This window comes from Helicoverpa zea, chromosome 6, assembly GCF_022581195.2.
Source record: "Helicoverpa zea isolate HzStark_Cry1AcR chromosome 6, ilHelZeax1.1, whole genome shotgun sequence".
Taxonomy (NCBI): domain Eukaryota; kingdom Metazoa; phylum Arthropoda; class Insecta; order Lepidoptera; family Noctuidae; genus Helicoverpa; species Helicoverpa zea.
Window position 1 is genome coordinate 4,333,545 of NC_061457.1, and position 27,051 is coordinate 4,360,595.

At 34.7% G+C, this 27,051-nt stretch overlaps 1 protein-coding gene across 4 annotated transcripts in view; it reads right to left on the reverse strand.

Moving 5' to 3' along the window:
* The window catches only part of LOC124631396 (ras-related protein Rab-37), an 84,833-nt gene that overhangs the window by 38,322 nt on the left and 19,460 nt on the right, over positions 1-27,051 (reverse strand). For all 4 annotated transcript variants that reach the window (XM_047165771.1, XM_047165769.1, XM_047165770.1 and 1 more), the window contains exons 2-3: positions 23,655-23,828; positions 18,869-18,979 (exon numbers count right to left, since the gene is read on the reverse strand). In XM_047165771.1, coding sequence (XP_047021727.1) covers positions 18,869-18,979; positions 23,655-23,828 — 285 coding nt within the window. The remainder of the gene's footprint in view (positions 1-18,868; positions 18,980-23,654; positions 23,829-27,051) is intronic.

Below are 27,051 nucleotides of genomic sequence, written 5' to 3' on the forward strand. Positions count from 1 at the left end.
TTACGCATTGAATTTGAAGATTTATTTTTCTTGCACAAGGTCAATGTGCAAGAAATACAAATAAATCTATCTATATAAATAGGTATGGCTTTTTTGTGGGAAATTATCAAATGTCACCTCCCACAGGATGCAGCGTGAGTGAAGGAGTGTCAGACTTTTACTGACTAAAACCCACTATGTTCCGTCGCAAGCCCTTTGTACCAGGACCGCGGTAATTTTTTCGAACAATCACGCAGGAAGGCTCACTCGCTTTCGTCAAAAAACATCTCTAACAGAGCACTTATTTCGCCGAAGTTTCGACAAAAACGGAATACCTACCGCTTTTCAGTTTTCAGCAAAGCTTTTACCAATCAAAACAAAAGGCACTGCATCAAAAACAAACAGGTTTATGTACGGTACCGGTATTGGAAATCGATGGCCGATGGTTTTGTGTAAATTAATATGGAGAGGAGGTGGGGAGGAATTACAGCGACTAATTGGTGAGCCGGTTAACATACAGTTAATTTTAACAACATTGTTAAGTGTTAAAGTATCTTTTAGTCAGTGTTAATTGAGAGAGGGTTTAACTGGGGTTGCTGAAAAGCTTATTGTTGGATTGCTATGTTTGGTTTCATTGATTACTGTTTATTGTTCTTTGTGAAATGTATTCTGGTTTGGGCTGCGTTTTTGCTTGTTTACGCTGTGTGTTTTCATTTGATCGTTTAGTTTGTAAGTTTATTGGTTCATTTTCAATTCGTGGGCTACAATTTCTTATGATTTAGGATCCGAGTACCTATCTATAATGACGAAAGTCTTATCTGTAACCGACTTGTCAAAAAGGAGGAGGTTCTCAATTCGACCGATATATATTTTTTATGCTTTTTGATACCATTTCTGTAATTTATTCATATAAGAGGCTGCGTTTGACTTTAGTGAAAAAAAGGTTCAGATCCTATTTTACTCTCAAATGGCGAAATCCTAACAGTGGTGTACGGCATTGAATATAAACTTCGTTCATTACGTTCCTTTTCACTTTGATGTTATTTTATCGCATCAGATTTCCTCACAATGTTTTCTTGAAGAAAACTTACAAAGTACATACATATAAAATTAACAGGAAATGAAATTGTTCTTGTGTACAATGTAAGTTGAATTTTCCTTGTATGTTGCATATAAATTAATAAGGTAACATAATATGATTTTGTAGGTAAGTATATGACCGAAACCCTTCTAATGTTTGAGAGGGTTTTATTACATGTATTAAAACATCAAATGAACTTAAATTAATAAACTAGTCATGCTCAATGTCATAATCTTTTATTATAATAAAAAGGTAATAATTTAAGCACGAACTGCTAAGTATAACAAAATTAATTATTAATCAACCATTTAATTAGGTAGCAACAAAGATTTTCTTCAAAATCTCTAAAATTAAACCACAACTAAATATCTATTTGTTATTTCAAATCGTAATAACCACGTTTATCCTCAACCTATTTTTAAAATAACATAACAACGGAAATATTTTGTTCTGGCAAGGAAAATCGGATAAATATATGGCTACCTGCTTTTGATCGCAGCCCGGAGGTAAATGCGTCCGAAACGAGAATTAATTACAAGTAAAATGGAACACATTTTACTTGCCGTACGTGTATACAAATATATAATGTATCTATGTAGGATAATGTATCTAAGTACTACTAATATAATAAAGTTGCTTTGTTCGCTTGATCTCAGGAGCATTTACACCAATTTGTTTTTTTTTTCAGTAATTGGACAGCCCGCTTATCTTTACGTCCTAATCACTTTTTACCCAGATGCGCGGAGCAGTTCTCACAGGACACGGGGGAATCCGTTGGCGAAGCTAGTGGTTTGCCTACCTATAAAGTTTTGACGAGACATGATTATATACCTACCTATGAATCTAGAAAAAGTTTTAAACAAACTTCTAGCAACTTGATTCTTGCTAGTATCGTGATTTTATCGTATCAATAAGAAATACCTTGGTTTCTGTAAAAACAAATTCTAACTCCTACAGTTTTATTGCTTAAGTTTAATAGGACCAAAGTCTTGTTATAACTTCCGAGAGAATTTGCATACATTCCGATTGGCAAACTTCGGAGTTCCTGTAGGAAAAAGCGTGATAAAATAATATGGTAACATTTTAAACAGCAATTAGGAGAAAACCAAGTGCATTTTAATTATTATTATTCCACTGGGAATTATACTACTACGAAGTTCCCAAGTCCCAAATGCATATTGGATATTAGGCCAACTATGTCCCAATATTGAAACAAATTAATGTGCTGAATATTAAACAAATGCACCCGTGTCTAGTGGGAACTCCTTCATGACCCACATAAAAAAGTAGCCTACAGCTATACTGATGCATCCTAAAAACATCTCGATAAATGGGCTATAATCTAATACTGAAATAATTGTCCGGTAAAGAAAACAGCGTTCAAACTACTGTGTCATCTGGGTATTAAAATCGCTAATGGTGAACTTAAAAATAATTTGAAATCTTTCAATGTTTTTCGTAGTTATTTATTTCACATACGCAAATAAATTAAATCTACATTGATTTATAATCAATAAAATCAACCTAGACTATTAGCAAAGCCTATCCAAATACACCGAAACTCCGCGGAACTCCGGTGTGTACCCAACTGCGGGATTAGTGACAGCCATAGAGAACAAAATAACTAGCGGAGGTGCCACAACGAAAAATCGCCTAAGAAAGTAGCGCAGGTGCAGGTGTCAACGTTACTATTTTCGCCCTATTACGTCTTCTTTAGACCCGGCTATTTTTTGTAATAGGTACCAAAAATCAGAGTTGACAGAGAACGCGAACGCTTCATTAGTTCATTCGTAACTGATCATTTTAGTCCACGCACGATTTTGACCTAGAAGAAGGCGCCTGCATTATTGTATCTCCGCTCATCTTTCCTTACTCCGTGGTGACAGCCCTGTGTTGCCAGGAGTTACCAAATTAGTTGTGCTGGTAGAACACGAGTCAACAAACTGTATTATGATGAGCCAACTAAGTTATTACTCCTGCTAACATTGTAATTTGCTACCGTTTGGGAATATTTTAATATCGATGCATTTGTGATATGCTGAGTAAACTCAGTATATTGGTGGCACAATTAGCGGTAATTAGTTTGTTTATGAAATGGATGCTTTTGTTACATTGTTATGATAAAATAGAAAGCGTAATTTTGTTTATATCAAAGGTATTAAGTAGGTAGCTTAAATGTGTGATATCAGTGAGCATTTGTGGAACCTTGTATCAAAAAGTAGACACGATTTCATCTCCATAATGACTGTAATACATCTGTAGAAGTTTTCAAAGAATTAAAGAACATCAAGGCCTTAATAAAATATTAAAGAAAAAACCTAAGTTAGATGGCAGACCAACTTTCCTGTCTATCATCGTCGTCGTCATAAAATTACAAGCCATATAAGAAACTCGTTAGGTTTTTAATTAATTATAGAGAGTTGGCAACGCAAAGTTAGTTCAAAGTTCAAAGCTAACTGAGAACAAGAACAATACTTCTAGTTCACTCTGAACTTTAGCCACTCGTTCCGTTGTTAGGTATACACAGGAATAGTGATGAGCAAGAGTTTCTACTAAGGCAAACTTCATTATTTAGAAACTGAAATAAGTTTTTTGGGAGATTGTTATTAGGGTAAACTACACTGGTGATAACTTTTACAATCACTAACTATATAAAAAATCTGAAAGAACGAAAATAACACCTATACACCAACTTGTATAAAAATGCTGATAGGTAATATTTTTATAAAACCAGCCACGGCATTTTAATTGACGTTTATATGACAGCTATGACAATAAAAATGGCGCTAGTATTTCGACAAAATATATCTACCAAACTTTTTTACAAAAATGTGTGTGAAGTCTATTGATTTTCCCCAATCATTATTACCTAGAAAGCAATGACAAAGTAACCTAATTACGAGTTCCCTAAATCTCGTCATTTCAGGGGTTAACAAGGGTTAGTCAGACTCTTCCCTAAATAAACAGAAACTAGACTTGAATTTTGACGAGGGTTATATGATCGACATGTTGTATGCAAAGTGAGACTGATAACGAAGGTAAATAGTCTAGTTTGAAATGTTCGATGGTGTCTATGGAACTAATAAGAGTATGACAAGCAAAATAGGACGGCGACCAACGAGGTGGTCTGCCAAAGGTCACGGTTAGGTGCTGGCTGCAGCCTATTTCCAAACGGTTCTTTTGGCAATGATTGGAGAAGGCCCATGTTCAGCATTCGATGTCCTGCGGCAGAGAAGACGATGGTTTTGAAGAACAAAGGTAGGTAATAAATATTGGTTTTAAAAACACCATATTGAATATCCACAAACATTTTGTAAACAGCGACCCTGACATGCATTTTTTTATAGTTCTACAGCACTGTAAAGAAAAGAGCGATATTTAATTCAGCCATGAACGTTATCGAAAGCTCCATTTTTATTCTGTTATTTCGCCCCAGGTTAATTAATTCTCGGACTCCAGCGACACCTGTCGTTTGATGCCGAAAAGTAAATAATTGGTTTAGAAAAACATCCACTTGTTTGTTCGCAAAACTTTAACAACCTGACTGGTGCAATACCGAACACATTTCGTGTTAATGTTTCAAAACTTTTGAAGCTTCTAAAGCATAAGCACGTTTTAGAAAATAAATTAGTGCCTAGTTTTAGATGTAGAAGTCTTTTTTGTTTGTTTGTTGAGTTAAAAAAAAAATAGACGTAGAACATTTTCCTTTGAGAGTAGGTGCTTTTAATTGAGAGGGGAAACATAATTGTCTATCTATCTATCTACCTACCTACTTATATGTTCGTCTTTGCCTTTTATAATTCGAGATGAAAATCGGAATTTCAGTTACCTAGAACTGGAATTTCAGTTACCTAGAACTGAAATTCCGATTTTCATCTCGACTTTTTTATTCAATGTTTATTGTGAAATAAGTACTCTTTCGGCTTATTCAGGTTTCTCGAGGCAACTACGATACTTTTCGTATGCGTGAAGTCCTACGTCTTTTCTTGAGCTCTAACTGGATTATCTGGGTAGGTACCCAATATGATTGAAATCGGTTGAGTGGATGTAAGACTATCGTAGGATATTAATTGTTGATAAATTAATGTAAAATTCAGCACCATTCACCATAATAGTAATCATTGTTTTTTCATTTACTCGTAGTTGTGAACAAAAGGATATTTCTTTTTAAATCGTGAATATGAATAGTTAGATTTTTTATAGAGTTGTCATCTAGTTTGAAGTTGTCTGTGACCGCGTGATATTCTGATGGACTTTTGACGCACATATCGTAAAATTGCTCTGTGGATTTAGAACGCAGCTTTTCCACGGGTTTGTAATTTTTGTATATTTTTAAATTTTATTTTACGTAGGTTTATTTAAGAAGTTAAAGATTAAATAAAAGTACCTGTAAAGTTAATTATTGGAAAAGATTGTATCATGGTATATCTATGTGTAAAGAAGGAATTTTATAGGTATTTTGATTGCAGGTTGAACGCATGGAAATAAACCAAATAATTAAAATGTACTTACTTAGGTAGGTACATATATTAATGAACTGAAATGCAGTTATGTAGGAATATACAAAAAATGAGTGCATATTTAAATAACACACGATTATTCCTAGTTTAAAACAATGGAATAGTACCATTCATAATTTGCAATCAAAACAGTAATAAAGATTTTTTGTACTGAAACCAATAATCCAGTATAGGCCATTAACATTAATTAAGTAGGTATTATTCATTATTATGAACTAAATGAGATTGTGTATGTGATCGATTTGTACCCTCAAAATATATAAAATAGCTTATAAAATTATTCCTGAGTTAGTTTTTCAAGTTTTTCCAAAAATCGAATAAACCTTATTTATAATTTTCATGGTAAACGGATCATACAGTTTGACAAAGTAAGGCAGAAGTACTAGGCTAGCAGAATATGGAGGAGGTATAGAGATGGTGTCGATATGGCTCGCGCTAGAAATTGTAAAATGATGTAAGGATAGACACCAATTAGTGCGTGGTATAGTCAGTCAATAGGTAAATCAATTGTATATGTGGGCAACCGTAAAACAATGAACATTCAGATTTACCTGGTAATCTGCCGATTCATTTGTTTAAGTCCATTAAAGTGCGATATATCGGCTTACAATTTCGCTAGTGGCCGGAATCCGAAGTTGCGGTTAATTTAATCCGATAGAACAAAAACGTCCCAGATTTTTTTAAACTGACTGAATTAAAGCCAAATGAAAAAACCTAAGTAATTGTACATACTTATCACTGTATTGTTAGATTTCCATCATTTATATACACTTATTCGCATACTACATGATAAAGTTAGGCAAATCAACAACTGAAATTCTCATAATGAAGATAAATCATCCAAATAACTGTGTCAATCTAGTCTCAAGAGAGTTCTTGAATGGAATCATCAAATTTGAAACAAAGTACTATTCTTAACCCAGTTTTTTTGGAATTTGAGGGTTAGAGTTACTCAAAAATTCAGGTTACAAAAGGCTATGTAAAACTTCTCTTTTTTCTACAATAGACTAACTAGAAGACTAGGACAAGTCCAGAGAAGCGGTCTAAATTAATCAGTGATTAGCTTTATTAATCAGGCATTAATTCGCAAACTAATTAAAATCTATAACAAAGGTAGAGCCGTCGCGGTTAGCGGGCTTATCATATCGGATCGCGGCTAAAACAGTATATTGCATATTATATTTCAAAATTCCAACAGAAGGTAGGATTAGTGTGTACCTATATTGTGATTGGAATACCAATTTTTTTATTAACATTACTGCTCACGACAAGAAGGGATTAGAAATATATATATACAGGAATGAATTTTATCCAGTGCGCAAACTTTGTCAAATTATAGTTAAATAAGTTTTATAGATACGTATATTTTTATTTTGTAGTGTTTTAGTACAAAAAAGAAAAGTTATTGATATCGAAAGATGTTTATTTTGTAACCGATAGTACGGTCACAGTCGTCATAGTATGCACGGCGGCGGCAACGCGAAACCGGTTTACTGACGGAGCTCAGTCCGCGCGCGTAAGAATAGTTGGTATCCATATTTTGATAAAAGAATGAAAAAATTTTTTTTACTGATGATGCAGATATGTTCTGTTAACGATTCTGGACCACCAGTTTGTTTTTTGCGCACTGCTTAAAATTCATTCCTGTATATTATCTGATTTACTAATATCAATCAAATATGTACTTAAATAAAAAAATTATACATTTCCATTTAAACATTATGTATTGTTTACCGTATTTATTTTTATTCACCTTAATAATATTCCGCACTACTATTCATCCGATATAATTTTCCCAAAAAAGTCAATAAATACCAGAATAGACGTTTCGCTCCCTAATCGTTTCAACGAGAAATACACTTAACGATATTGCAAGCTTTTCAAACTACGGATAGCAATAAAGAGGGACAAATAAAACAGATAACTGATCGCTAGTACTTTTTAGGGTAAAGTTCCCAAACAAGATTAGAAAAAATATCAATGTGCTTTACCTTTGTGAGCAGTTTTTGGATAAATTGTTCTAAGTAAGTACACAGATGTTTTCAAAATAGGTCACGTTTGTTATTTACGTATTTTAAATCGAATCGAATCATTCTTAGTGAATCTATGTTATGGTATAACAAAAATATGTACAAAATACTAAAAAGGTACCTGTTTATTTTCGTTATTTACACAAACTGTTAATTATTTCAACGTTAACTAAATCTATTAACCAATTATACAAAATATTTCATGATGATGCAAGAAAAAGTAGATATTGTTGCGTCAAGGTTTGCTTAAAAAATCTAGGCGCATTTTATCTAACAACCTCCAACCATGGGTGACAAGGTTGCCACGCCATTGACTGAGTATCGTACTATCGCCATTTCGTGTCCCATATACCCAGTGAGCCACGCGAATGTTCAGCGCGGATAAGCGAAATAATAAAACTAATAAGTACACGCGACGCCGCCCGATTTTCGCGCACTACTGCGCTCGAAGAATGAGCGCATGCATCGGCGCGCACGCCGACGAAACGCAAGAATGTGTTTAAATTACTGCTTTAATTTAAGCATGAGTAAGTTAAGTTTCGTTTGATGTTTTTCTATTATGTTATTTAGTAAGTATGCTACATAAAAAAAATGATAGGTATTTTTGACAGATAATAATGACGAGCGGAAACCCCGAAATAAGTAGTTATCATTCAGTTTTTTTGCATATTTTTTAGTTAGTGCAAAATCAGAGTCATTTTTTTATATGAAATAGAGCTTGTACAGGTTCTTATTAAAAGTCAAGCTAGTTTTACGATTCCAATTAGTAAGTCTCATGGAGAAGAACCATCAAGAAACTCCATGAAGACTACACAAGAAGTGTTCATGGAGTTTCTTGATGGTTGGATGTTATGTGATACACCTGCTAAACAGCATTTGCTTTAAATCAAACTTACCACTGAAAGGTGCGTTTAAAACATTATTACATCTCTACAACAGTAAACAAACCCAAAACTCAACGTCATTACCATACCAATTCCGAACTGCCAAGCAAAATCAATTCACAAATTACAACAACAATTTTCCATCAATTTCGGCAAAGTTAGCCGTTGATATTCGCTGTGGCTTCCAATTGAAAATAGTTGCAATGCATCAGGTTTAATCAAACCCATACCGAGTTTGCCAGTGTTGATTGAGGTCCATAGTCAATATACGAGGTGCCTACGCCTCAATTCACGCTATGGAGCCAGGAAAGCAAAAAGAAGAATAAAAACGGGCGCCGTTGAAAAGAGTCCTGACTGAAATTGGGGCCTTTTTTCGAAATATTTTAAAATAATTGTTTGTTGAGAGTGAGCAGCAATTTTGACGTCATCATTGACCTATTTATTTTGCTGGGCAAGCGGCCTCTGTGGATTCACGGATACAGGATGTATCTGTTTTGTGTATATGTCACCGGAAAATAACAAGATCCGTAAGTTTATCATTTTACTAGGAAGTTTATAAACTTTCGTAAGATTCTAAACGGGAGATAAATTGTAATATTTTACGTCCACATTTTCGTAAATTTATCAATTTCCGACGTCATACGGTAAATTTATAAACTAACGAATATCTATTCGTAAGATTTTATATGGTTCGACCAATCACAGAAACTCTTTTAAATATACGATCTTTGAAATACGTAAAATAACACACTGCTCCCTGATTGGTCAATGTTCATAGTGGCAATGCTTGTGTGCATAGTTGGGTGTCCGCAGCTTGTAGGTCACTCATTATGGGTACTGCTGGGTACTCATAAGGTTGCCGTAATTCCTATCCTGACAGACAGGCGTATTACTGAAGGCTTTCGACTGAGAATTTCCAGCTACAATTAAGTCTAGTACAGCTATAAAGCGGCTTAAAATGCATTGTTGTAGGAGCCTATTCAGAATATAGACGTTGATGTAGTAGGTACCTGCTCATAATGTTGTTGATTCAAGGTTGGGTATAGATGCAACCTTATTAGCTAGTAATATGAAGGCATTAACAAGGTTAAGCAGTTCAATAATCAGGTCTTATTACTAAAAACTTAAACAGGCGTTCGTCACGTGTTTAAGAAAATTTTGTATGGAGAATTTTCTTAAACAAGTGACCAACGTCTGTTTAAGTCTTTTGTCACAAGACCACTAGCTTTTAACTAACCAACGCTATTCAATCACTCGTTGTTCGTCACTGCCTCAAAGCAACCGTTTGGCTTAGTGACATTTCATTCAACTATGTTTGTTGCTCAGAATGTGTTGAATTCAACAAGTCTGCTAAACGGCATTCATCGTGTGATTGAATGGCGTTGTCAGTCAAACAGGCTGTTTAATTGAATGTACTTTAACCATGTAGGTACAATATAGGCACATATATGTAGGTACGTATTTCGTTTACAGCTGCAAAAATTGGTAGATATAAGTCATGCACGGAATCATTTGTTCCGTTAAACTGAAATTGATAACACAATTATTGATAATGTTATGTCCTGTATACTTGATAAAATTGTAATATGCACATATCAAAAATTTGAATATAGAGCACCTACTTTGGCATCAGTGGCAAGTTTTTTCCTAACTTGCGCTGGTCCGGTGCTGTGCAATTTTATCTCCACCTTTTAGACTCATTAGACCTCAAATGTTGTACCTACTTGTTCGAAGCATACCTAGATTAGTATCTAAAGTCTCAATCCTTTACTTAATGTATAGAAAAACATTTTCCTAGAAATATAATACAATAACTTAGCCTTCACCGCAACTTTCTCATTTATATTTTTTCTGCGTACAATAGGCAATAGAAATTAATTATTATGATAGACTCGAGTACCTTCCTAGAACCGAGCTTTATTAGAAAACCACTAGCAACTGTAAAATACTATGAAAAAGTTAATTAATATTTCTTAGAAGTGTAAAATAGAATGCTTGATCAATTTTTCTGGCACCTATTAGCTGCCAAAGGTTAGATAGAAACTGTAAATTTATTTTTAGTCTGTGTAGCTGAGTAGCTTTTTAATTTTCGTAGGAAAACGGTTGCCTTTTTATTTAATATTTATAGTTGACTTACTTTCAATCCTGGAAGTTGTTCTAGAATTGAGTTTTGTGATTTGTTTTCAAAAATTATGTAAATTATAATACCTAGGTATTGTGTTAAATAATTCGTTACTTGTTCCACCAATCAAGTATTTAAAAAAATTCGTCATTTGTTTTCTTTTGTAGATTTATTCATCATTGAAATTCAATTTGGTTTCATTTTAAAATCCATCCATAAATTGTGATTTTATTTTTTGTATTCTTGATAATATATTATTTTTATTTTACACACACATTCAACAATAATGTTCTTTTTTCAAATCCAAAAAAATACGCACTCGAAACAATCACTAAATCCTGGCACAAAACAAACGAAGCACTCGTTAAAATTCAAATTCCGAATGCTGACCGTCAGTTTAGGAGCGAAAAGTTGTCGCGGTTTTCCCGTTCAAAAATGGCGGGAGTTTACACGGCCGATGTCTCTCGTCGACTGGTCGAGATCCGTCGAGAGGGATGCTGAGTCCCGGGCACGTCCCCTCCCGCTGCCTGATACCACATAGTAAATCATACAGAAGGATTGCTTCGAAGGTTTTGCGGTCAATTAATCAAAATTTATTGCATGGGAATTTATAAATTGGTATAATGCTGATAGAAGATATAAGGTCATATAAAAATAATAAAAAAGCCCAAACTTAACATCTTTTTTATCAAAAGCTTCATTAATATTTAGGCGATAATTTTGTGCATAAGAAAAGGTACTTTTCTTATGCACAAAAGTTCTTTTGAAAAAAAAAAATATAATGTAACATAAATCTAGTAAGTAAAGAGTTGACATTCTACAATGTATTTATCACATCACGTCACTGGATGCGGCATTGAGCTAGCCTTTGTGCCCCACTCAAATTGGATGCGGTTAGTGCCCGCGTGACGGTATGAAAATACTTTGATTAAGGCACCCTTCAATTGAATTCCAGTAATGAGTATCGAGCAAATAAACTTTCGACTAAAACAGAATATTTAATTAGGCAAGTTGGACGTGTGAGTTTGTTTAACGCTGTCAAAGATGGCGTCGGTGCAGAGTTTCATGTTTAATTAATTTGGATAGGATGGTTAAATGTTATGGTTTGGAGAATCCTTTTCTAATTTTTTTTCCAGGCTAAACGTACTAGATAATTTTATTGTTTGGCTTAATATTTCAGTGAGGCAGATATTAAAATGTGTGCACCGGTATACTATGTTGATGTCCTCCTAGCCGATTATCGGCCACAGCGGCTGTTCTCATGTAAGGAGATTAGCCAACTGCGCAGGACATATTATAGTGCACAAGCATTTGCGCAGACACAGGTGCACTCCCTATTCCTTCACTCTCATAGCCCGATGGGACGGGAATCCGACACGACCGGAAAGAGATCAGGCGCAGGACCGACATTTACGTGCTCTCCGATGCACGGGTGAATCAATCACCAACTTCCAGGCTTCGGGCTGCTTTGTGAAAGTCTTCTAAAACCCACAAAGCGATTTCGGCCCGACTCGGGAATCGAACCCGAGACCTCGTGCTCAGCAGCCACACTTGCGACAACTAGACCAACGAGGCAGTTTACTATAATACTATAATTATTTGTAATTATAATAATAAATGATTTAATTGCAGTCTACTATAACCGGTATACTATATCTATGCTTCAAAGAAAGGCTGTAGGAACTGTCAAATTATCGTATTTACCCTCCTGTTGCTAAAATAATGAAGTGTTGCTTACCGCAAACATCCTACCTATTCCTCAATTCACCAATTTCCCATCCACCTTTGAATATACGAACACAACTTCAAGGCTTTTAATTTTATTCGCAATTTTAATAAAGTTTACTCTTACTTCAATATCGTGTACATCAAAAAACTCTTCGGTTACATAAAATGTAGGTAGAGCTACGTCAGAAACCCTTTGAGCTCGAGGCGCGCTCTTTAAAGCACTTTCGACTTGTACCGAGGAACATTATTAGAAAATGTACAATATTAATACAGTTAAGAATCCCAACCCTTTGCAAAAATGTGGGGACATGCCTGTGGTGTGTGAGGAAAGTAAATGTTATGTGTACTTTATTCGATAGTCGGAACTGCGATGTCGGGATAATACTGAGAATTCAAAAGTCGGAAAAGGCATTAATAGTACAAAAAAGCGTATTAAAATATACATCTTTGTAGCTTATTTACTGTTTTTTTTATTATTATTATTTATTTCAAGAATTTTAGTTAGATTATAATAGGCCTTGGCTGTTCTGTGATAATTCTCGCGTCATGTACCTACTACACATAAAGTAGGTATACCTATACACATTTCCTGGTTTCCCTGCCCAATTATATTGGAAAAGTACAAAAATCGGTTGAGCAGTTCCACCCTAAAAGCGTAACCAACAAGAAAACAAACTCCAATTCACATTTATGTTATTAGGTACACATATTAATATAACGGGGTCCCTGTAAGCACCCGCTTGAAACCATTCAACTGGGTAGGTAATTGCCTACCCCATATACGCAATTTCAAATTTCAAAGATAAAGTTACCTACTTGTAAACATATATCAAATCTTATTTATTGAGATTGATGCTAATGTTAAATGTAAATCTCAGATGTGATTTAACAGCGTTCAAAAAGAAAATTAAGAGCATGCTTATCTAAAATATTCATATTTTCAAAGAAAATTCTTGGGTATATCTTTGTAAGTTAAAAAAATACATAACAGGTAAACATAACGGAAATTATATCGTTGAAATCAGGCAAATGTATACAAAATAACTTGATCTATCAACGTTGTTTCAGGTAATATTAATGAGATATGAAAACATCTCAGATTTTCAGGAAGTCTTTTGTAAAGTCTTCGGTAAATCTAATATTTTTGTTGCTTTACCTCGGGCTTAGCGTTGGATTGGCGCTGTTTTCTTTTAATAAATTGATAGCAGTTTTGTTGAATTTTAAAATAGATTTATATTTTGAAAATGGCTGGCGCATTTGAGTTAAATATTAGACATATAATACCGGAATAGATTAAGATTTATCTTTTTTTATGATTCATTTTGTCATGTAATGTGGCGTTTGTTGCTCTTACTTTACATGTAGAAGTCAATGATGTCATTCATTACTTGCATATTTTTCCGTAAACAAATACCGTCTTACCACAAAAACTTTTAAACGTCAGTTTATGCCTTGTCTAAAAAAATGTCAAATTATGACGTTGACATAAGGTTCATTTTGAAGCCACATTTTTTTTAGACAAGTGTAAAACAGTGGTTAAAGTTTTTGTAGTAAGGCCAATAATGGCTTGCACTTTTGGTGTCTACTACAGCCATACCTACACAATATTACTATACCTAATACCTATATCTATTTTGTCTAACATTTTTATTATTCTCTTTATGCATTTACCTTTGTTTATTACTGAATTTGGTATAATTTTCTTAGTTTTAAATCTACTTTAGTTATTACATATTATTCAGTAGCATTTTGACGACCTCTGTGGCGCAAAGGTCACCAAGCCGGACTGCCGAATCTGAGGTCCCGGGTTCGATTCCCGGTTCGATCGACATTTGTGTGATGAGCATGCTTGTTGGCCGTGGTCTGGGTGTTACAATATGTATTTATAAATATGTATATATGTAGCTATATGTAGTTTATCAGTTGTGTTAGCACCCATAATACAAGTTGATTAATAACTTACCATGCTAACCGACCGTGTGTGAAAAGGTGTCCCGCCATTATTGTCCCGCCATTATTATTAAAACGTTTACACTAGCATACGTAAATATCTAATGGAGCAGAGATGTTCCTTCTGACAAGCATTGTAATCTGGGATAACAAGCGGATTTGGCCCCGAGTTGTAAGTTAATTAATTACTGTTGACTTTGAACTTCGTAGAATTTATTTAAAAAATCCCAAGGGCATATGTAATTTTAATTAATGTGTCATTAAGAAATATGTTTATAAAGGACTTCATTAAAAATTATGTAATAAGTTTACGTAAGTAAAGTATGACATGTGATGTTTAATTATTAAAGTTTTACTGAAAATGAAAATAAAGAGTTTTATCTGTAAGTATGTGCTTAGGTACTTAATATTTATATTACGTTCAGAGAGAAACTTCAAAAGTTTATTATTAAAAAGTAAATAAACTGTGTACATATAAGCACGATATAAGTAAGTTTTTAGTTAAGCATATATTTAATCTTTATTAGTTATAGAAGATCAAAGTTTTAAAGTTCTATTTATAATGAGTATTCTATAGAATTGAAAATCAAATATAGAGTCAAAGTGCATTGATCTTAGGATACGTGTTAGGATAAGCCTACGAGATATTGATTAAAGTCTAGTTCTTTGAAGAGATGAAATGCTGATGATGATGTCCTTCTAGCCTATTCCGACTCCACCTGGGAATCGAGAACTCAGCATTTGCACCACCGCGTTTGCGACAACTAGACCAACGAGGCAGTTAGATGAATTGAAATAACAGTGCTATGGAGCTCCCATTTGCCAGCTCTTTGTATAGCGCATTTCATCATCATCCTCCGAGCCTTTTCCCAACTATGTTGGGGTCAGCTTCCAGTCTAACCGGATTCAGCTGAGTACCAGTGCTTTACAAGAAGCGACTGCCTATCTGACCTCCTCAACCCAGTTGCACACCCCGATACCCCTTGGTTGCATAGCGCATTAAGTAACAAAAAGATAAACTTTGAATTTCAGTACCTAGTATCCTTAGATTTGATATTGCGATTTCTAGAACTTTTCAAAGTTTTATGCCCGCTTTGAGCTGGCTTAGTTTGTGAGTTTCAGAGACTTTTTTATCCTTTAGTAGTGCTAATGTGCAAGTAAGTAAGTAAATTAGTAGCTAGTTAACGATGTTGACTTTACAAAATGAAACATTCAAACCGATTTCATAGCTTTGATTTATTCATTTAAAAATACAAAAAAAAAACCTTCAGTTAATTCCAAAATATAAGAAACATTACCTACTTCCTTTAACATTATTATGCTACTCATTTACCCCATGATATCGGTAGGTTTAAAAACCAATGCTAATTAATTATCAACCAATATTCCTGTACCTACACGCAGATCTTAGAAAAAAATATAAAAGTATCAAAACATAGATACCTAATACAAATACAAACATACAAACGTTTTCCATTACTGCAAATGCATTTACCGTTACAACTCAATCCTACGAAGGTACACTCGAGTAATAAGATTTGCTGTTCGGGCATATAAATTAATGTCCGTATGATATTTTGAAACTTTACATACTACTTACTTTGACAAAGCAGAAATATTAAAGTAAGTAGCGTTGTGTCCCTTTGCATGGGTTACTGAATAATATTATTTAGCTCTAAAACTATTACAAGCATGAGATTTATCTCATACTTACTGCAGTGCTTATTGTTTGACAGTGCTTAACTGAACTACTTAGGTACTACTAACGTTGTGTGTTTGATAATATAATTAAAACATTCAATACTAGCTTCCGCCCGCGGCTTAGCCCGCGTAGAGTTTTGTTATATCGCGTTTCCAAGAGAATTCTTCAATAGTCTGGGATAAAAACTATGTTCTATGTATATCCTATGTTCTTTCTCAAGGTCAACTCTATCACTGTACCAAATTTTATTAAAAACAGTTCAGTGGTTTAGACGTGAAAGCGTAACAGACAGACAGACATACATACAGACCGAGTTACTTTCGAATTTATAATATCAGTAGGAATTTGTGAAGACGAAATTTGAATGATGAATCCACGGCATAAACAAATTCTTAGTTATCACCACAATATCTTTGGGTCTTTATGTCATAACTATATAGCTTATATCATAAATAATTCAAAAAGTCTGTATATTTTGATACCGACAGTACATGCCAAGGTTGTAGTCACAATGTCCAGTCAACGGGGGGTATGTAAGACACGGTCGGTCGCTCACATTGAATACACAAGGGAGGTTTCCACCCTTATATTACTCGATAGTTTATAGGTGAATGATGTCTTTGATAGACGGCGTTTTATTGCCAGTCTACTGATTTTACTTTCGATATTGAGTTAGACTTTGTTATCTAGCTACACTGATATTATATGGCTGAGTTTGTTTCTTTACTATTGATTCTTTATTTAAAAAAATGTCAGTGTCAGAGAGGTTATTGAGAAGGCCTATAGGCAACTGTTTGATCGCCTGTGCGAGTAGCACCCCACAGAAAACTAGCAAGACTGTGGACATTGGCTAGTATATAACAAATAGTTCTAGAGTGCATAATCAGCTTGATACTCAAGGGAAAAACATCAACTTTTCCTTGATTGTAATGAATAAACTCTAAATTCAGTGGACTGATTTTAAATCTAAAGGAGATTGGGCAAGAATGTATGAAGTTTGGTCCAAATGTCCACCACGAACGAGACCTATATAATTAAATAGTCCACTTAATTTAGAGTAACTTTTACTAAGAAAGTAAAAAAAAAAAACAATGCCAAAAAAAAGTTATAGCCAAAAATGTATTCTTAATTTTCGGTAGTTTTTGTATGTTGTCATTATTATTTTTTATTTTATTCCACTTTCATTTCCGCACTTTATCTAAAACTAAGATGAGTAAGACACATTTGCATATAAACCCATATTTATTTGCCCGATGGATGTACGAATCACGAACCAATTGAGGTGCCAGAAGGGCTTGAATATACTCAACGGTGCCTGGATCTAAGATAGTTCGAAGTAACTGGTGGTGTCTTCTCTCTAATAATGAACAATTCTATTTTGTCAGAAGTTACAGAAAGTACGAAAATCGAACATCACGAAAAGTAATTGAAAAAATTAAATTGAAAAAATCTATAAAATGTTTTATTTTATTTTGCTATAACTTTTTTCTGGCATTATATTTTTTTTACTTTCATAACAAAATATGTTCTATATTTAACGGGCTATCTAGCCATATAGGTCTCGTTGGTGGTGGACATTTGGACCGGAATCGCCCATTGTCCTTTCATTCAATGCTGGAAAACAACACTCTTCCCGTGTAACATAGACTATATTTTATCCCGGTACGGGCTGTAGTTCTCACAAGACGCGAGTGAAACCGCGGGAAAACGACTGTTACTGTTACTGTTACAGCCTTTTTTTTTTATCGTCCCACTGCTGGGCACAGGCCTCCTCTCACATGGAGAAGGATTGAGCATTAATCACCACGCTTGCTCAATGCTGGTTGGTGATTTCAGACTTTATAGTCCAGGTTTCCTCAAGATGTTTTCCTTCACCTTTTTTATCAGCCATTGGTGTCTAAGTATACTTAGAAAGTACATACAAACTTAGAAAAGTTGCATTGGTACTTGCCTGACCCTGGAATCGAACCCACACCCTCAGACTCGAAAGGTTGGTTCTTTACCTACTAGGCCACCACGACTCTACCCACTAGGCCACCACGACTCTGGAAAACGACTAGAAAGATATAATGAGCGAGTCTTTATTGTAACATATGTATCTATTGCGTACGTAAGTATTCACAAGGGATGCCTATTTTGATATCCATTAAAATGTTCCAGGGTCTAATGAGAAGGATATCTGATTATAATGACCATCAGAGTTATTTGTGAAACGGGTATAATTTATTCTGAAATAATACTGTTAGGGAAAGGGCCATAAGTTTATGTTAAGATCTAAAATCCCTGACATGTTATAAGTGTTATTTTGTGTTATTATTGTAATGTGTCTTTCAGATGAAAACTACTCTACTTTACTAATCTATTTAAATAAATTACGATGTTATTACATCATTTAGCTGAATAAATTTTGTTTAATCTTACTTATATTATAAATGTGAAAGTTTGTGAGAATGTATGGATGTATGTTTGTTATTCATTCACGCAAAAACAGCTGGACCGATTTTATTGAAATTCGGTATGTAGATAGGTGATACCCTGGATTAACACATAGGCTACTTTTTATCAGCATACCACGCGGGCGAAGCCGCTGGTGGAAGCTAGTTTTATAATAAAGCCACAAACACAGACCACTTAATGTCCAAATCAAGAAGTGTGGCATATTTTCTTTAATAGGGTCAAAACTAAATTAGGTAAAGTACATTTTTTCTATCAGAGACCAAATCAATCACCAAGCGATTTGAATCGATTAAGGCAAGCCACAAAATGGCTGCACGCGTTCGTTTTAATTCAAATTTCGAACGATACCAACCGCAACATGATATCGGCGCGTTCGTGTTGTGGCAAATTTAGCGTAACCGATGCGTTCACTCACCGTAAATCCGATGCCAACTGTCGCAGAGAAATTGCCAGCTTGAAATTTTCCAGTCTCAAACTGCACTAGTAAAGAGGTTTTACCCACTCCGCTGTCACCGAGGAGGATCGTCTGTGAATAGAGATTCGAGGGATAAATTGTAGGAACTCAGTTCTGGTAATTGGTTGACTGGCAAAGGCCTTTAACAGGTTTTGGCAAGTTATGAAACAGGAAAACAGAGTTAGACCAAAGAGCCATAACATTGCAATCATTTAAAGAATACGGCTATTTCACAATAGACAATATGATTAATATGGAACAAGTCTTGAAGGTTTTCCCAATAAATACCAAAAAGTCAGTTAACTAAAAATAACTTCTACATAAAATCAAAGGCTTTATTTCCCAGTCATCATTTACTTTACTTTTTCCAAAAATAACTTAAGTAAAATGAATGAAATGTATGAAATATAAAAAAAACGTGAAAGAATAAAATCCTTTTTAGATACTTGACTTGGAAATTGTAAACCATTTTCTCGCGTATTAAATACGCGAGAAAATGGTTTACAATTTTTTTCATGGGAATCAATTCCCAGAATATGTTGTTTTTTCCTTTTACAAGTAAATTGTGGATTTTCATTTTTTTTATTTGTTTGTTCAGTTGTTTTGTTGAAACATTTGAATAGAAACTGGTTTCCAGGCAAAAAGTTTCAATTTCCATCGCCCTGATTTATTCCTTTGTTTGTAAAAAAAGTTTAATTAATCGCAACATTTTAATTAACCAAACTCTTGTTAAAAAGCGAAGTTACAAAGAAGTGTTTCTTGGCGCAAATTAAAATACTTCAGATTTTTAAAAGTATTTTTATATAGTCTCGTTTTTGCTTTATAAGGTGACTTTTTATTGATAAACCAGTTACCGCCTGCGGTCTCACCCATGTTCCGGGATCGCTTCCCGAGATAACTCATAAACCCGCGATAAAACTATCCTATTTCCTTCTCCTGGGCCTGAGCTAATTTTTAGCTTAAACCGATCAGCCATTCTTGAGCTGGAAGTAGTGTAAGTGACATGACTTTCTTTTATATAATGATTAAAATAGCCCCAAACTTCTTTTTCCGATTGCGTCAGAAAGAGGGTTATTAACAAATAGATATAATGTGCGGTAAATGGGAGTTTTCCAATAAAACTAATTACAGACCTTTGAAGATAAGGATTATAATAATTCATGTTCATTGCCTGAGTTTTGAAGTAAGTTTTGTTCGGTGAGACTAAAGAATCTTTTAAGGTATAGAGAGAGAAAGGATAACATTGGCTTACGTAAATATGTGCCTGTTTTTATAAGTAGGTACAAGTATTACATTACATTCCTGTAATATTTAATACCTATTATTTAAAGAAGGATAAATGGATGTTCGTTACTCTTTTACGTAATAATTACATAATTTATCATGCAACTTTACAGTACCTGAAAAAGCTTATACATAAGCACATAAGAATAATATATAAGCTACTTTTTATTCTAGTGCGGAAGGTACAGAAGTTCAATATAGATTCGAAACATTCTACGGATTGAAATAGGTAGGTATCTTACTTCTTGCTAGCGTCTCTACTTTCCGAACTCGGCGTCTGTACCAAGTTCCCAACAACTAGTACCTAAGTACCTATTTAATTAACCCAAATACGTCCCGATTAAATTCCTGATTTACCTACTGGTCTAAAAAACGAGGTTGAACCAGGAAGTTATTAATAAACCCTTAAATAGTAAGTGGTAGAACCAATTGAATACCCATAACACTATTACCTTCTACAGTGTTGTCCTTTCAAAGGATAAACCCGGTTATCCAAGCTCTTTGCCGGTTATCCGTCCGCTGGAGTAACTCAATATTGGGGGTATCTGCACTACCCGGATTGTGAAAGGTTTGGACAAAGCTTATTAATACACGGTCTGTAATGTAGTTTTGAAAACAGGTAGACTTAATTATAAAGCTACACGATTTACTTTTTATTCTGAAGATGGCAAAAACAATTGAAATAATGAAAAAAATGTAGTACGTAAACCTTGACATGCAGAGGCAAAAACAGTTGTAATTGAATGACATAAACATGTTTAATCAAAAAAAGAAATTATGAAAGCCAACTATTCTTTACAATACAACATCATAATCAAAAACAAGACAAAAAACGCAAAATCTCTGACACACAGATAAAGATTCTTGGAAGAGCAAAAAAACATAACCTTACGGAGAATAAGTGAACAAGAATACAACGTACTTTCAGTAGATAGCTTTGTGGGAATTAATAACGCTGAGATTACTTCGAAATAACGTTAGGTGAACAGAAAAAATGCCTTTTGTTGTCAACTGTCACGTACTATGGAAATATAAATAACTAACTTTACTTGCTTTCTGGATTAACTACAATTCTTGCCAAATAGCTTTACCCCTCTGAAGTTAGTCATTAGACGCCCTGCGCCTTGTATTTTGATTATCTCGAAGCCGATTCAGATCAATATTTGCTCCCTTTACCTATTATACTCGAGACACGTAAGTACATCGATCATAACATTCGAAACAAATGATATTCCTGAACAAACATCAAACATATTTCACATAGAAAAACAAACGAAGTTATCGGAACGCAATCAGTTACTTTAAATTGACTTGTAAATTGCAAATGTCTGAAACTTTGGTGTCAGTAAATTGCTGGCGGCCACAGCCCACGGTTAAAACTTCAAATCTAATTTGAATAATAATCAAGAATTCAAGAGTATCCTGTTATTTTTACCTCCCACGTATTTGAAAAGAAAAATCATATTTGTTCATATAAATCTTCTCATTTGGACCATTATAGGAACTTACCAGCTCTTTCATTTAAAATAAGTCTTCGATTATTACTAAAGGTGAGTTCCACTATTTAACTATAACGATAACCGAAACATTTGAAGTTGTCAAATCACCGATTTGACCAATGAGCGACAAGTATACGGCTGGTTATGGTTTGGTTATCGTTATAGTATGATGCAATTAGTTGTCAAATCCCCGGTTTGACCAATGGGCGGCAATTTCACGGGTGGTTATCGTTATAATGAAATAGTGCAACTCATCCATACTTATTAATGAAAATGCATTAGCTTTCAATTTCTGCTAATCAAACAAAAGAAAACCAACAAATAGAAAGGAATAAACACAAAACAATGGAGCAATAACTCAATACACACAGCTAAGTGTATTTCAATTAATTTGTATGCTGTGCCAACAAGATTAGCAGACGCGCTGCGGTCTAGTGGAGCTCGTGAAACAAAGCACCATGTGTAGATCCATGGAGGAAGGAAAGTTGAGAGGTGCCATAATGCAGGCAGGTCAAGCGCCTTCTTCTAGGTCAAATTCGTACAGTGGGCATGACCAAAACGATCAGATACGAGTTAAGTAACGGTTCGCTCGGGTCCTTTGAGACATCTGACAACGATTTTCAGTATTACAAAAAACAGACGGGTCCAAAGTATAAAGGCTAGAACAGTAATGTTCTTCGTTCCCCGCACACCCACATGTTGGCGCACTTCTTAGGCGATTTTCTAATATGGCACCTCCACTTGTCATTTTGTTCTCCATGTGTAGATCCGACATTATGTTTCATAGTCTGTATAGGGTTATTATGCTGCATGACCTTAATAATTACTTAATAAAGAAAATAAGAAACAAAAGAATAAAAGTTGGATGGATTGTGTAAAATTCAATGTTACTTGTGAGATGACCGCAGAAAGAAAAGTATGGGTGAAGAAAACATGCAGCGTCGACCCCTAACCCGTAACAAAATTGGGATAAGGGCTGGAGGATGATAAATATTTCCTTAATAAATTAATTTTAGCTTTCTTTTTTAACTTGATAGACAACTGAAAACAGCTTCGATTGGTGCAATATGAAAAAAATATTTAATATATTGCTTTGAAAGTTTGACTGGCTTTTATAACCATTGTTTAACACACAAATCATAATAATCATACGGCACGGGTTAAGAAGGGTCACAACAATTTTTTTTTTCCTTTTACCGGACTCTCAAGAAATGTTATATTTTATCAATCATCTTCGCACAAATGCTACATAAACGTAAGTCTACCATTTATTTACACATCAAAGTATATAATGTATAAACAGGCTACCAGGTAGACGAACTGGATAAACAGAATGATCTCACTGAGATGACGCGGATGACCGCTGGGTCGTTCAACCGTGCATCTATTAGAATCATGATTGGCGGAACGTTATTGACGGGAAATATATCGTTACTAATAAAATGAAGAGGAAACATTTTTCTGTTTGTTTGTTTGTACCTGAAATTAGTGAACCGATTTAAAAAATATTTATCACTGTTGGGACGCCAGACTATCACCGAGTGACAGGCTACATTTTGTCCGGGTAAAGAAAGAAGTTCATCGGGATGCTGGCTGGTGAGAAATTAGCTAATTATCAATAAAATGAAGCACCAATAAATACAACTTTTATTTAAAAAGGGTGTTTATAATACGGCATTATTATGCCCACCAAATAAGTTGCCAGATTTGAATTTAAATTTCGAACCCAGAAATTGAATTCGGAACGAGTTAAATTAAACAAATCATATTATGGCTCTCCCATGAGAAACTGCGCTAAGGTAGCTGGTTCCTATATTAAAATGCTGTTAGAACCATGGAGAAACAAAAATAAAAATCTCCAAAGAAAATATTGTCGCCACAATGCGGGTGTTCGTCGGTCGCTAGAAGATGGCGCCTGATCTACTCCTTTCCTCATCTTTACTTTCTCCCTGATCCCAACTCACCTTATGTATAATAACATCGTCATCATCCTGCATCCTCGCAGGGGTGGTGACGGGGGGACGGTAATCCCTGTAGCCCGTGGGGGACGGGGTGCTTCGTTGTGCGGTGTGCGCCGGCGCACGTAGGGTGTCGTCTTCAAACACGTCGTCGCTCATGCTGTCGTCTGTCGCCATTTGCTGTGGGAAAAGAAAAAATATGAATAACTGCAGATAGTAAAATGTAATATTTTCACAATATTAAAACGAGTTGATGAAGTTTTCTGTGGATGGCTTAACTGTAGTTGCATGAGACGAAGGAATTTAGAACCAGATATGTTTAATAAATAAAGCGTCGACAACTTTAGATTTGTGTTCCTACGTCGCCTACCGTTACATAGGTACCGAATTATATACTTAGCCCTATTATTTTATAATTCTGAAAAGTTACCTTATCTTAGAAACTGTTTCAAACAGAAAGTCGTGTTTAGCATAGAGATACCTAGGTTTCCTCATTAGTGAAAAATAACAAGGTAAAAGTTTTTGTTTCAATACAAACAATGCTGAATAAAATATTGTTTTTAACAAATTATTTTTCCACATAAAATAATTGCAATTGCAACAGTTCGTGTTTAAAATTAATGTAACGGATGGACGGGAAAATATTATAACCTATTTCGTGGAAATAATGAAAATGTAATGAAATTTATTTGAATAAAAACCATATAGTCATAATAAAAATTGTGCTGTACTTATAGTTTTTTTTTTCGGTCACCAAAAAGTTATAGCTTTTGGCTTAATTTTCCCTTAGAAGTAAAGTGTAGGATTTCCTTTATTTTAATCATTTTAATTTTTCTCGCGTAGTAACGACTACTTACTTTATAAACTGTGTACTTAAACATTACCACAGATAACGTGAAGTTGAAAATAAAAGGATTTCCTCCAGCTTTCGTTGTTTTTTTCACCAAACCAAGCTTTAAAAAATATTCCGAATTTATTTTCTAAAATATCAACATCAAAGCATCACAAAAATCACTTTGATGACAAAATAAAGCTACGGTCAACGTCTCGTTTATAAATTGGACACCATTTTGAATTTTGTACATGAAAATGTTAAAGGCAAAATGTGATACGATCCGTTTTCACAAAAAATACATTTTTGACACAAAAAAAAAACTGTTAAAAAAATGGCGAATCTTTGCTGAGTGACTGGCATGTACATGGTTTAGTCTTTTTTGTATCGGATAAATAAAATCAATAGATAACCCGAACTCTCTGGTCAGTTTAGTTTTTATATAAGTAGTGTTGCAAAGCTCTGTTTTTAAACCCATTTTCGTCAGTTTCAATAACGACGATTAAATAGAACGCCAAGTAAAGACAAAGTACTAGGTAGGTATAATAATAAATATAGATATCTGGAAAACCCGTTTTACTAACATGATATTATTTACAATTTCCGTGCACCGGATATCATTTATTGTCAATAGACTGTCTTGAACAACTTCAAAGGCAAGGGTATATACCTACAATATGCAAGTACGTACTTACATATATATACATAGAAGTATATGCTATTACAATGTTCCAGAGATATTATGAAACAACCGATGCATGACAGTTAATAGTGCTTCCTAGAAGCGGTTCCATTCGTGAAATTCAACAGAAAGGGGATTATTGTGAAATCTGGGATTACGTTAACTGTGCGGTCAGGATATGCGAGTATATAAATCATTGGTATGTGTAGATATTGGTTATTGGTATTCTTCTATTAAAAAATCGAATTGTACAATTAAATTAAGAGGTGTAAAATAACTTTAACAACCTAGCTGACTGACTGAGATACCTAATATTTTCGCCACTCTTTTTAACACTTTCTCTAATATAATCACATAGGTAATTCATCATCATCATCATCATCAGCCTATAGCAGTCCACTGCTGGACATAGGCCTCTCCAAGTGCACGCCACTGAGATCGATTTTCGGCTGCTCGCATCCAGCTCCTGCCAGCCGTCTTGCGCAAGTCATCACTCCACCGTGCCTGAGGACGTCCTACACTACGTTTGCCGAGGCGTGGTCTCCACTCTAGAACTCGTTTACCCCAACGGTTATCGGTTCTTCGGCTAATAATAGGTAATTCATTTTTGCAAATTATTCAGCTACAAAATATCTTGTACAACTTAGTTATGTTATGTTACCGAGTTAAATTATTATGCTAGTCAAAACAAGAGTCAAAAGTCACAATGCCATTACCATAAGGATGTTACATGTCATCATTCGGCATACAGCTGTCGCTCTTTGGAACGACTAGTGATGTCCAAAACAATTAAACGACCCGTCTCACTCAGCAATGACAACAGTCAACTGGTAATCAACACAAAACTGTATCTGAAGTGTAATGGTGAAGGCACACCTGTCAGTATTGACCGCGGCTTCTAAGCTCAGTGTATTTTCTTCTACCTTGTGCCACGAGAAATAGGTCTTCAATGCTGGCTATTACTTGTACACCCTCGGTTGTTTCGTAGCTACGATTTCTTTTCCCCCTAATTTACCCTTCATTATTAGTTGCAACAGATGGTAATTATAGTTTTTTAGTACATGACAAAGATGCAAGTTATTTGCGATTGATGGTTTGTAACGGACGGCCTACGGGGAAGGAATCGAATTGTAGGTAGGCCTCGCACACTTATCCTAGTCAAACACAAGAAAGAAATCTGCCAGAAACAAATGACTGTCAGCCGCTCGAATTTGATGACGTCATCTGTAATTTCTGCGTAAGTCCATATTCCGATGATTCGACCGATTCAAATAAAGAATTCTAAAATTCATTCGGTCGATTCTGACAGGTGTGCCTTCACCCTAATAGAAATATAGTTCGACCTATCTACGTTGTCCAATATTGATCAATTATCCTACCGAGGCCGTTGTTTATCGAAACACATCCGCGGACCCGGGGCTCGTTATTAATTTATTTTACGTTAGCCGAACAACTGCTGTTTACCATAGTTGTTTGTGTTATTGAAATGTAAATAAACGGGAAAATAGTGTTGGGAAACTTTATCAAGAGTCTGTCGATATTGAAGAGACGATAAAATATAGTGCTTTAGTAGGTGTCGAAAGTTTGATGACAATAGTATCGTGAAAACGTTCTTTGACTGGCCTTTAGCTATAAACTTAGTTCGTATGAAACTGTCAGAAGTAGTTCAATACTATCGTTTGTATCGACGCATATTTCTTAGTATTCTGTTGTAGGACAAACACAAACAATGGGAGAAATATAGAAGCATGCGTTCAATAGATGGTCTTCTAGTTAAAATAAATTTCTTGGAGACGACTTAATTATAGTTCGGCCATTCAGAGAATGCGTTCCTGACACGTCGCGATTGAACTGACGACGTAACTACATTCATTGATTATTGATATAAT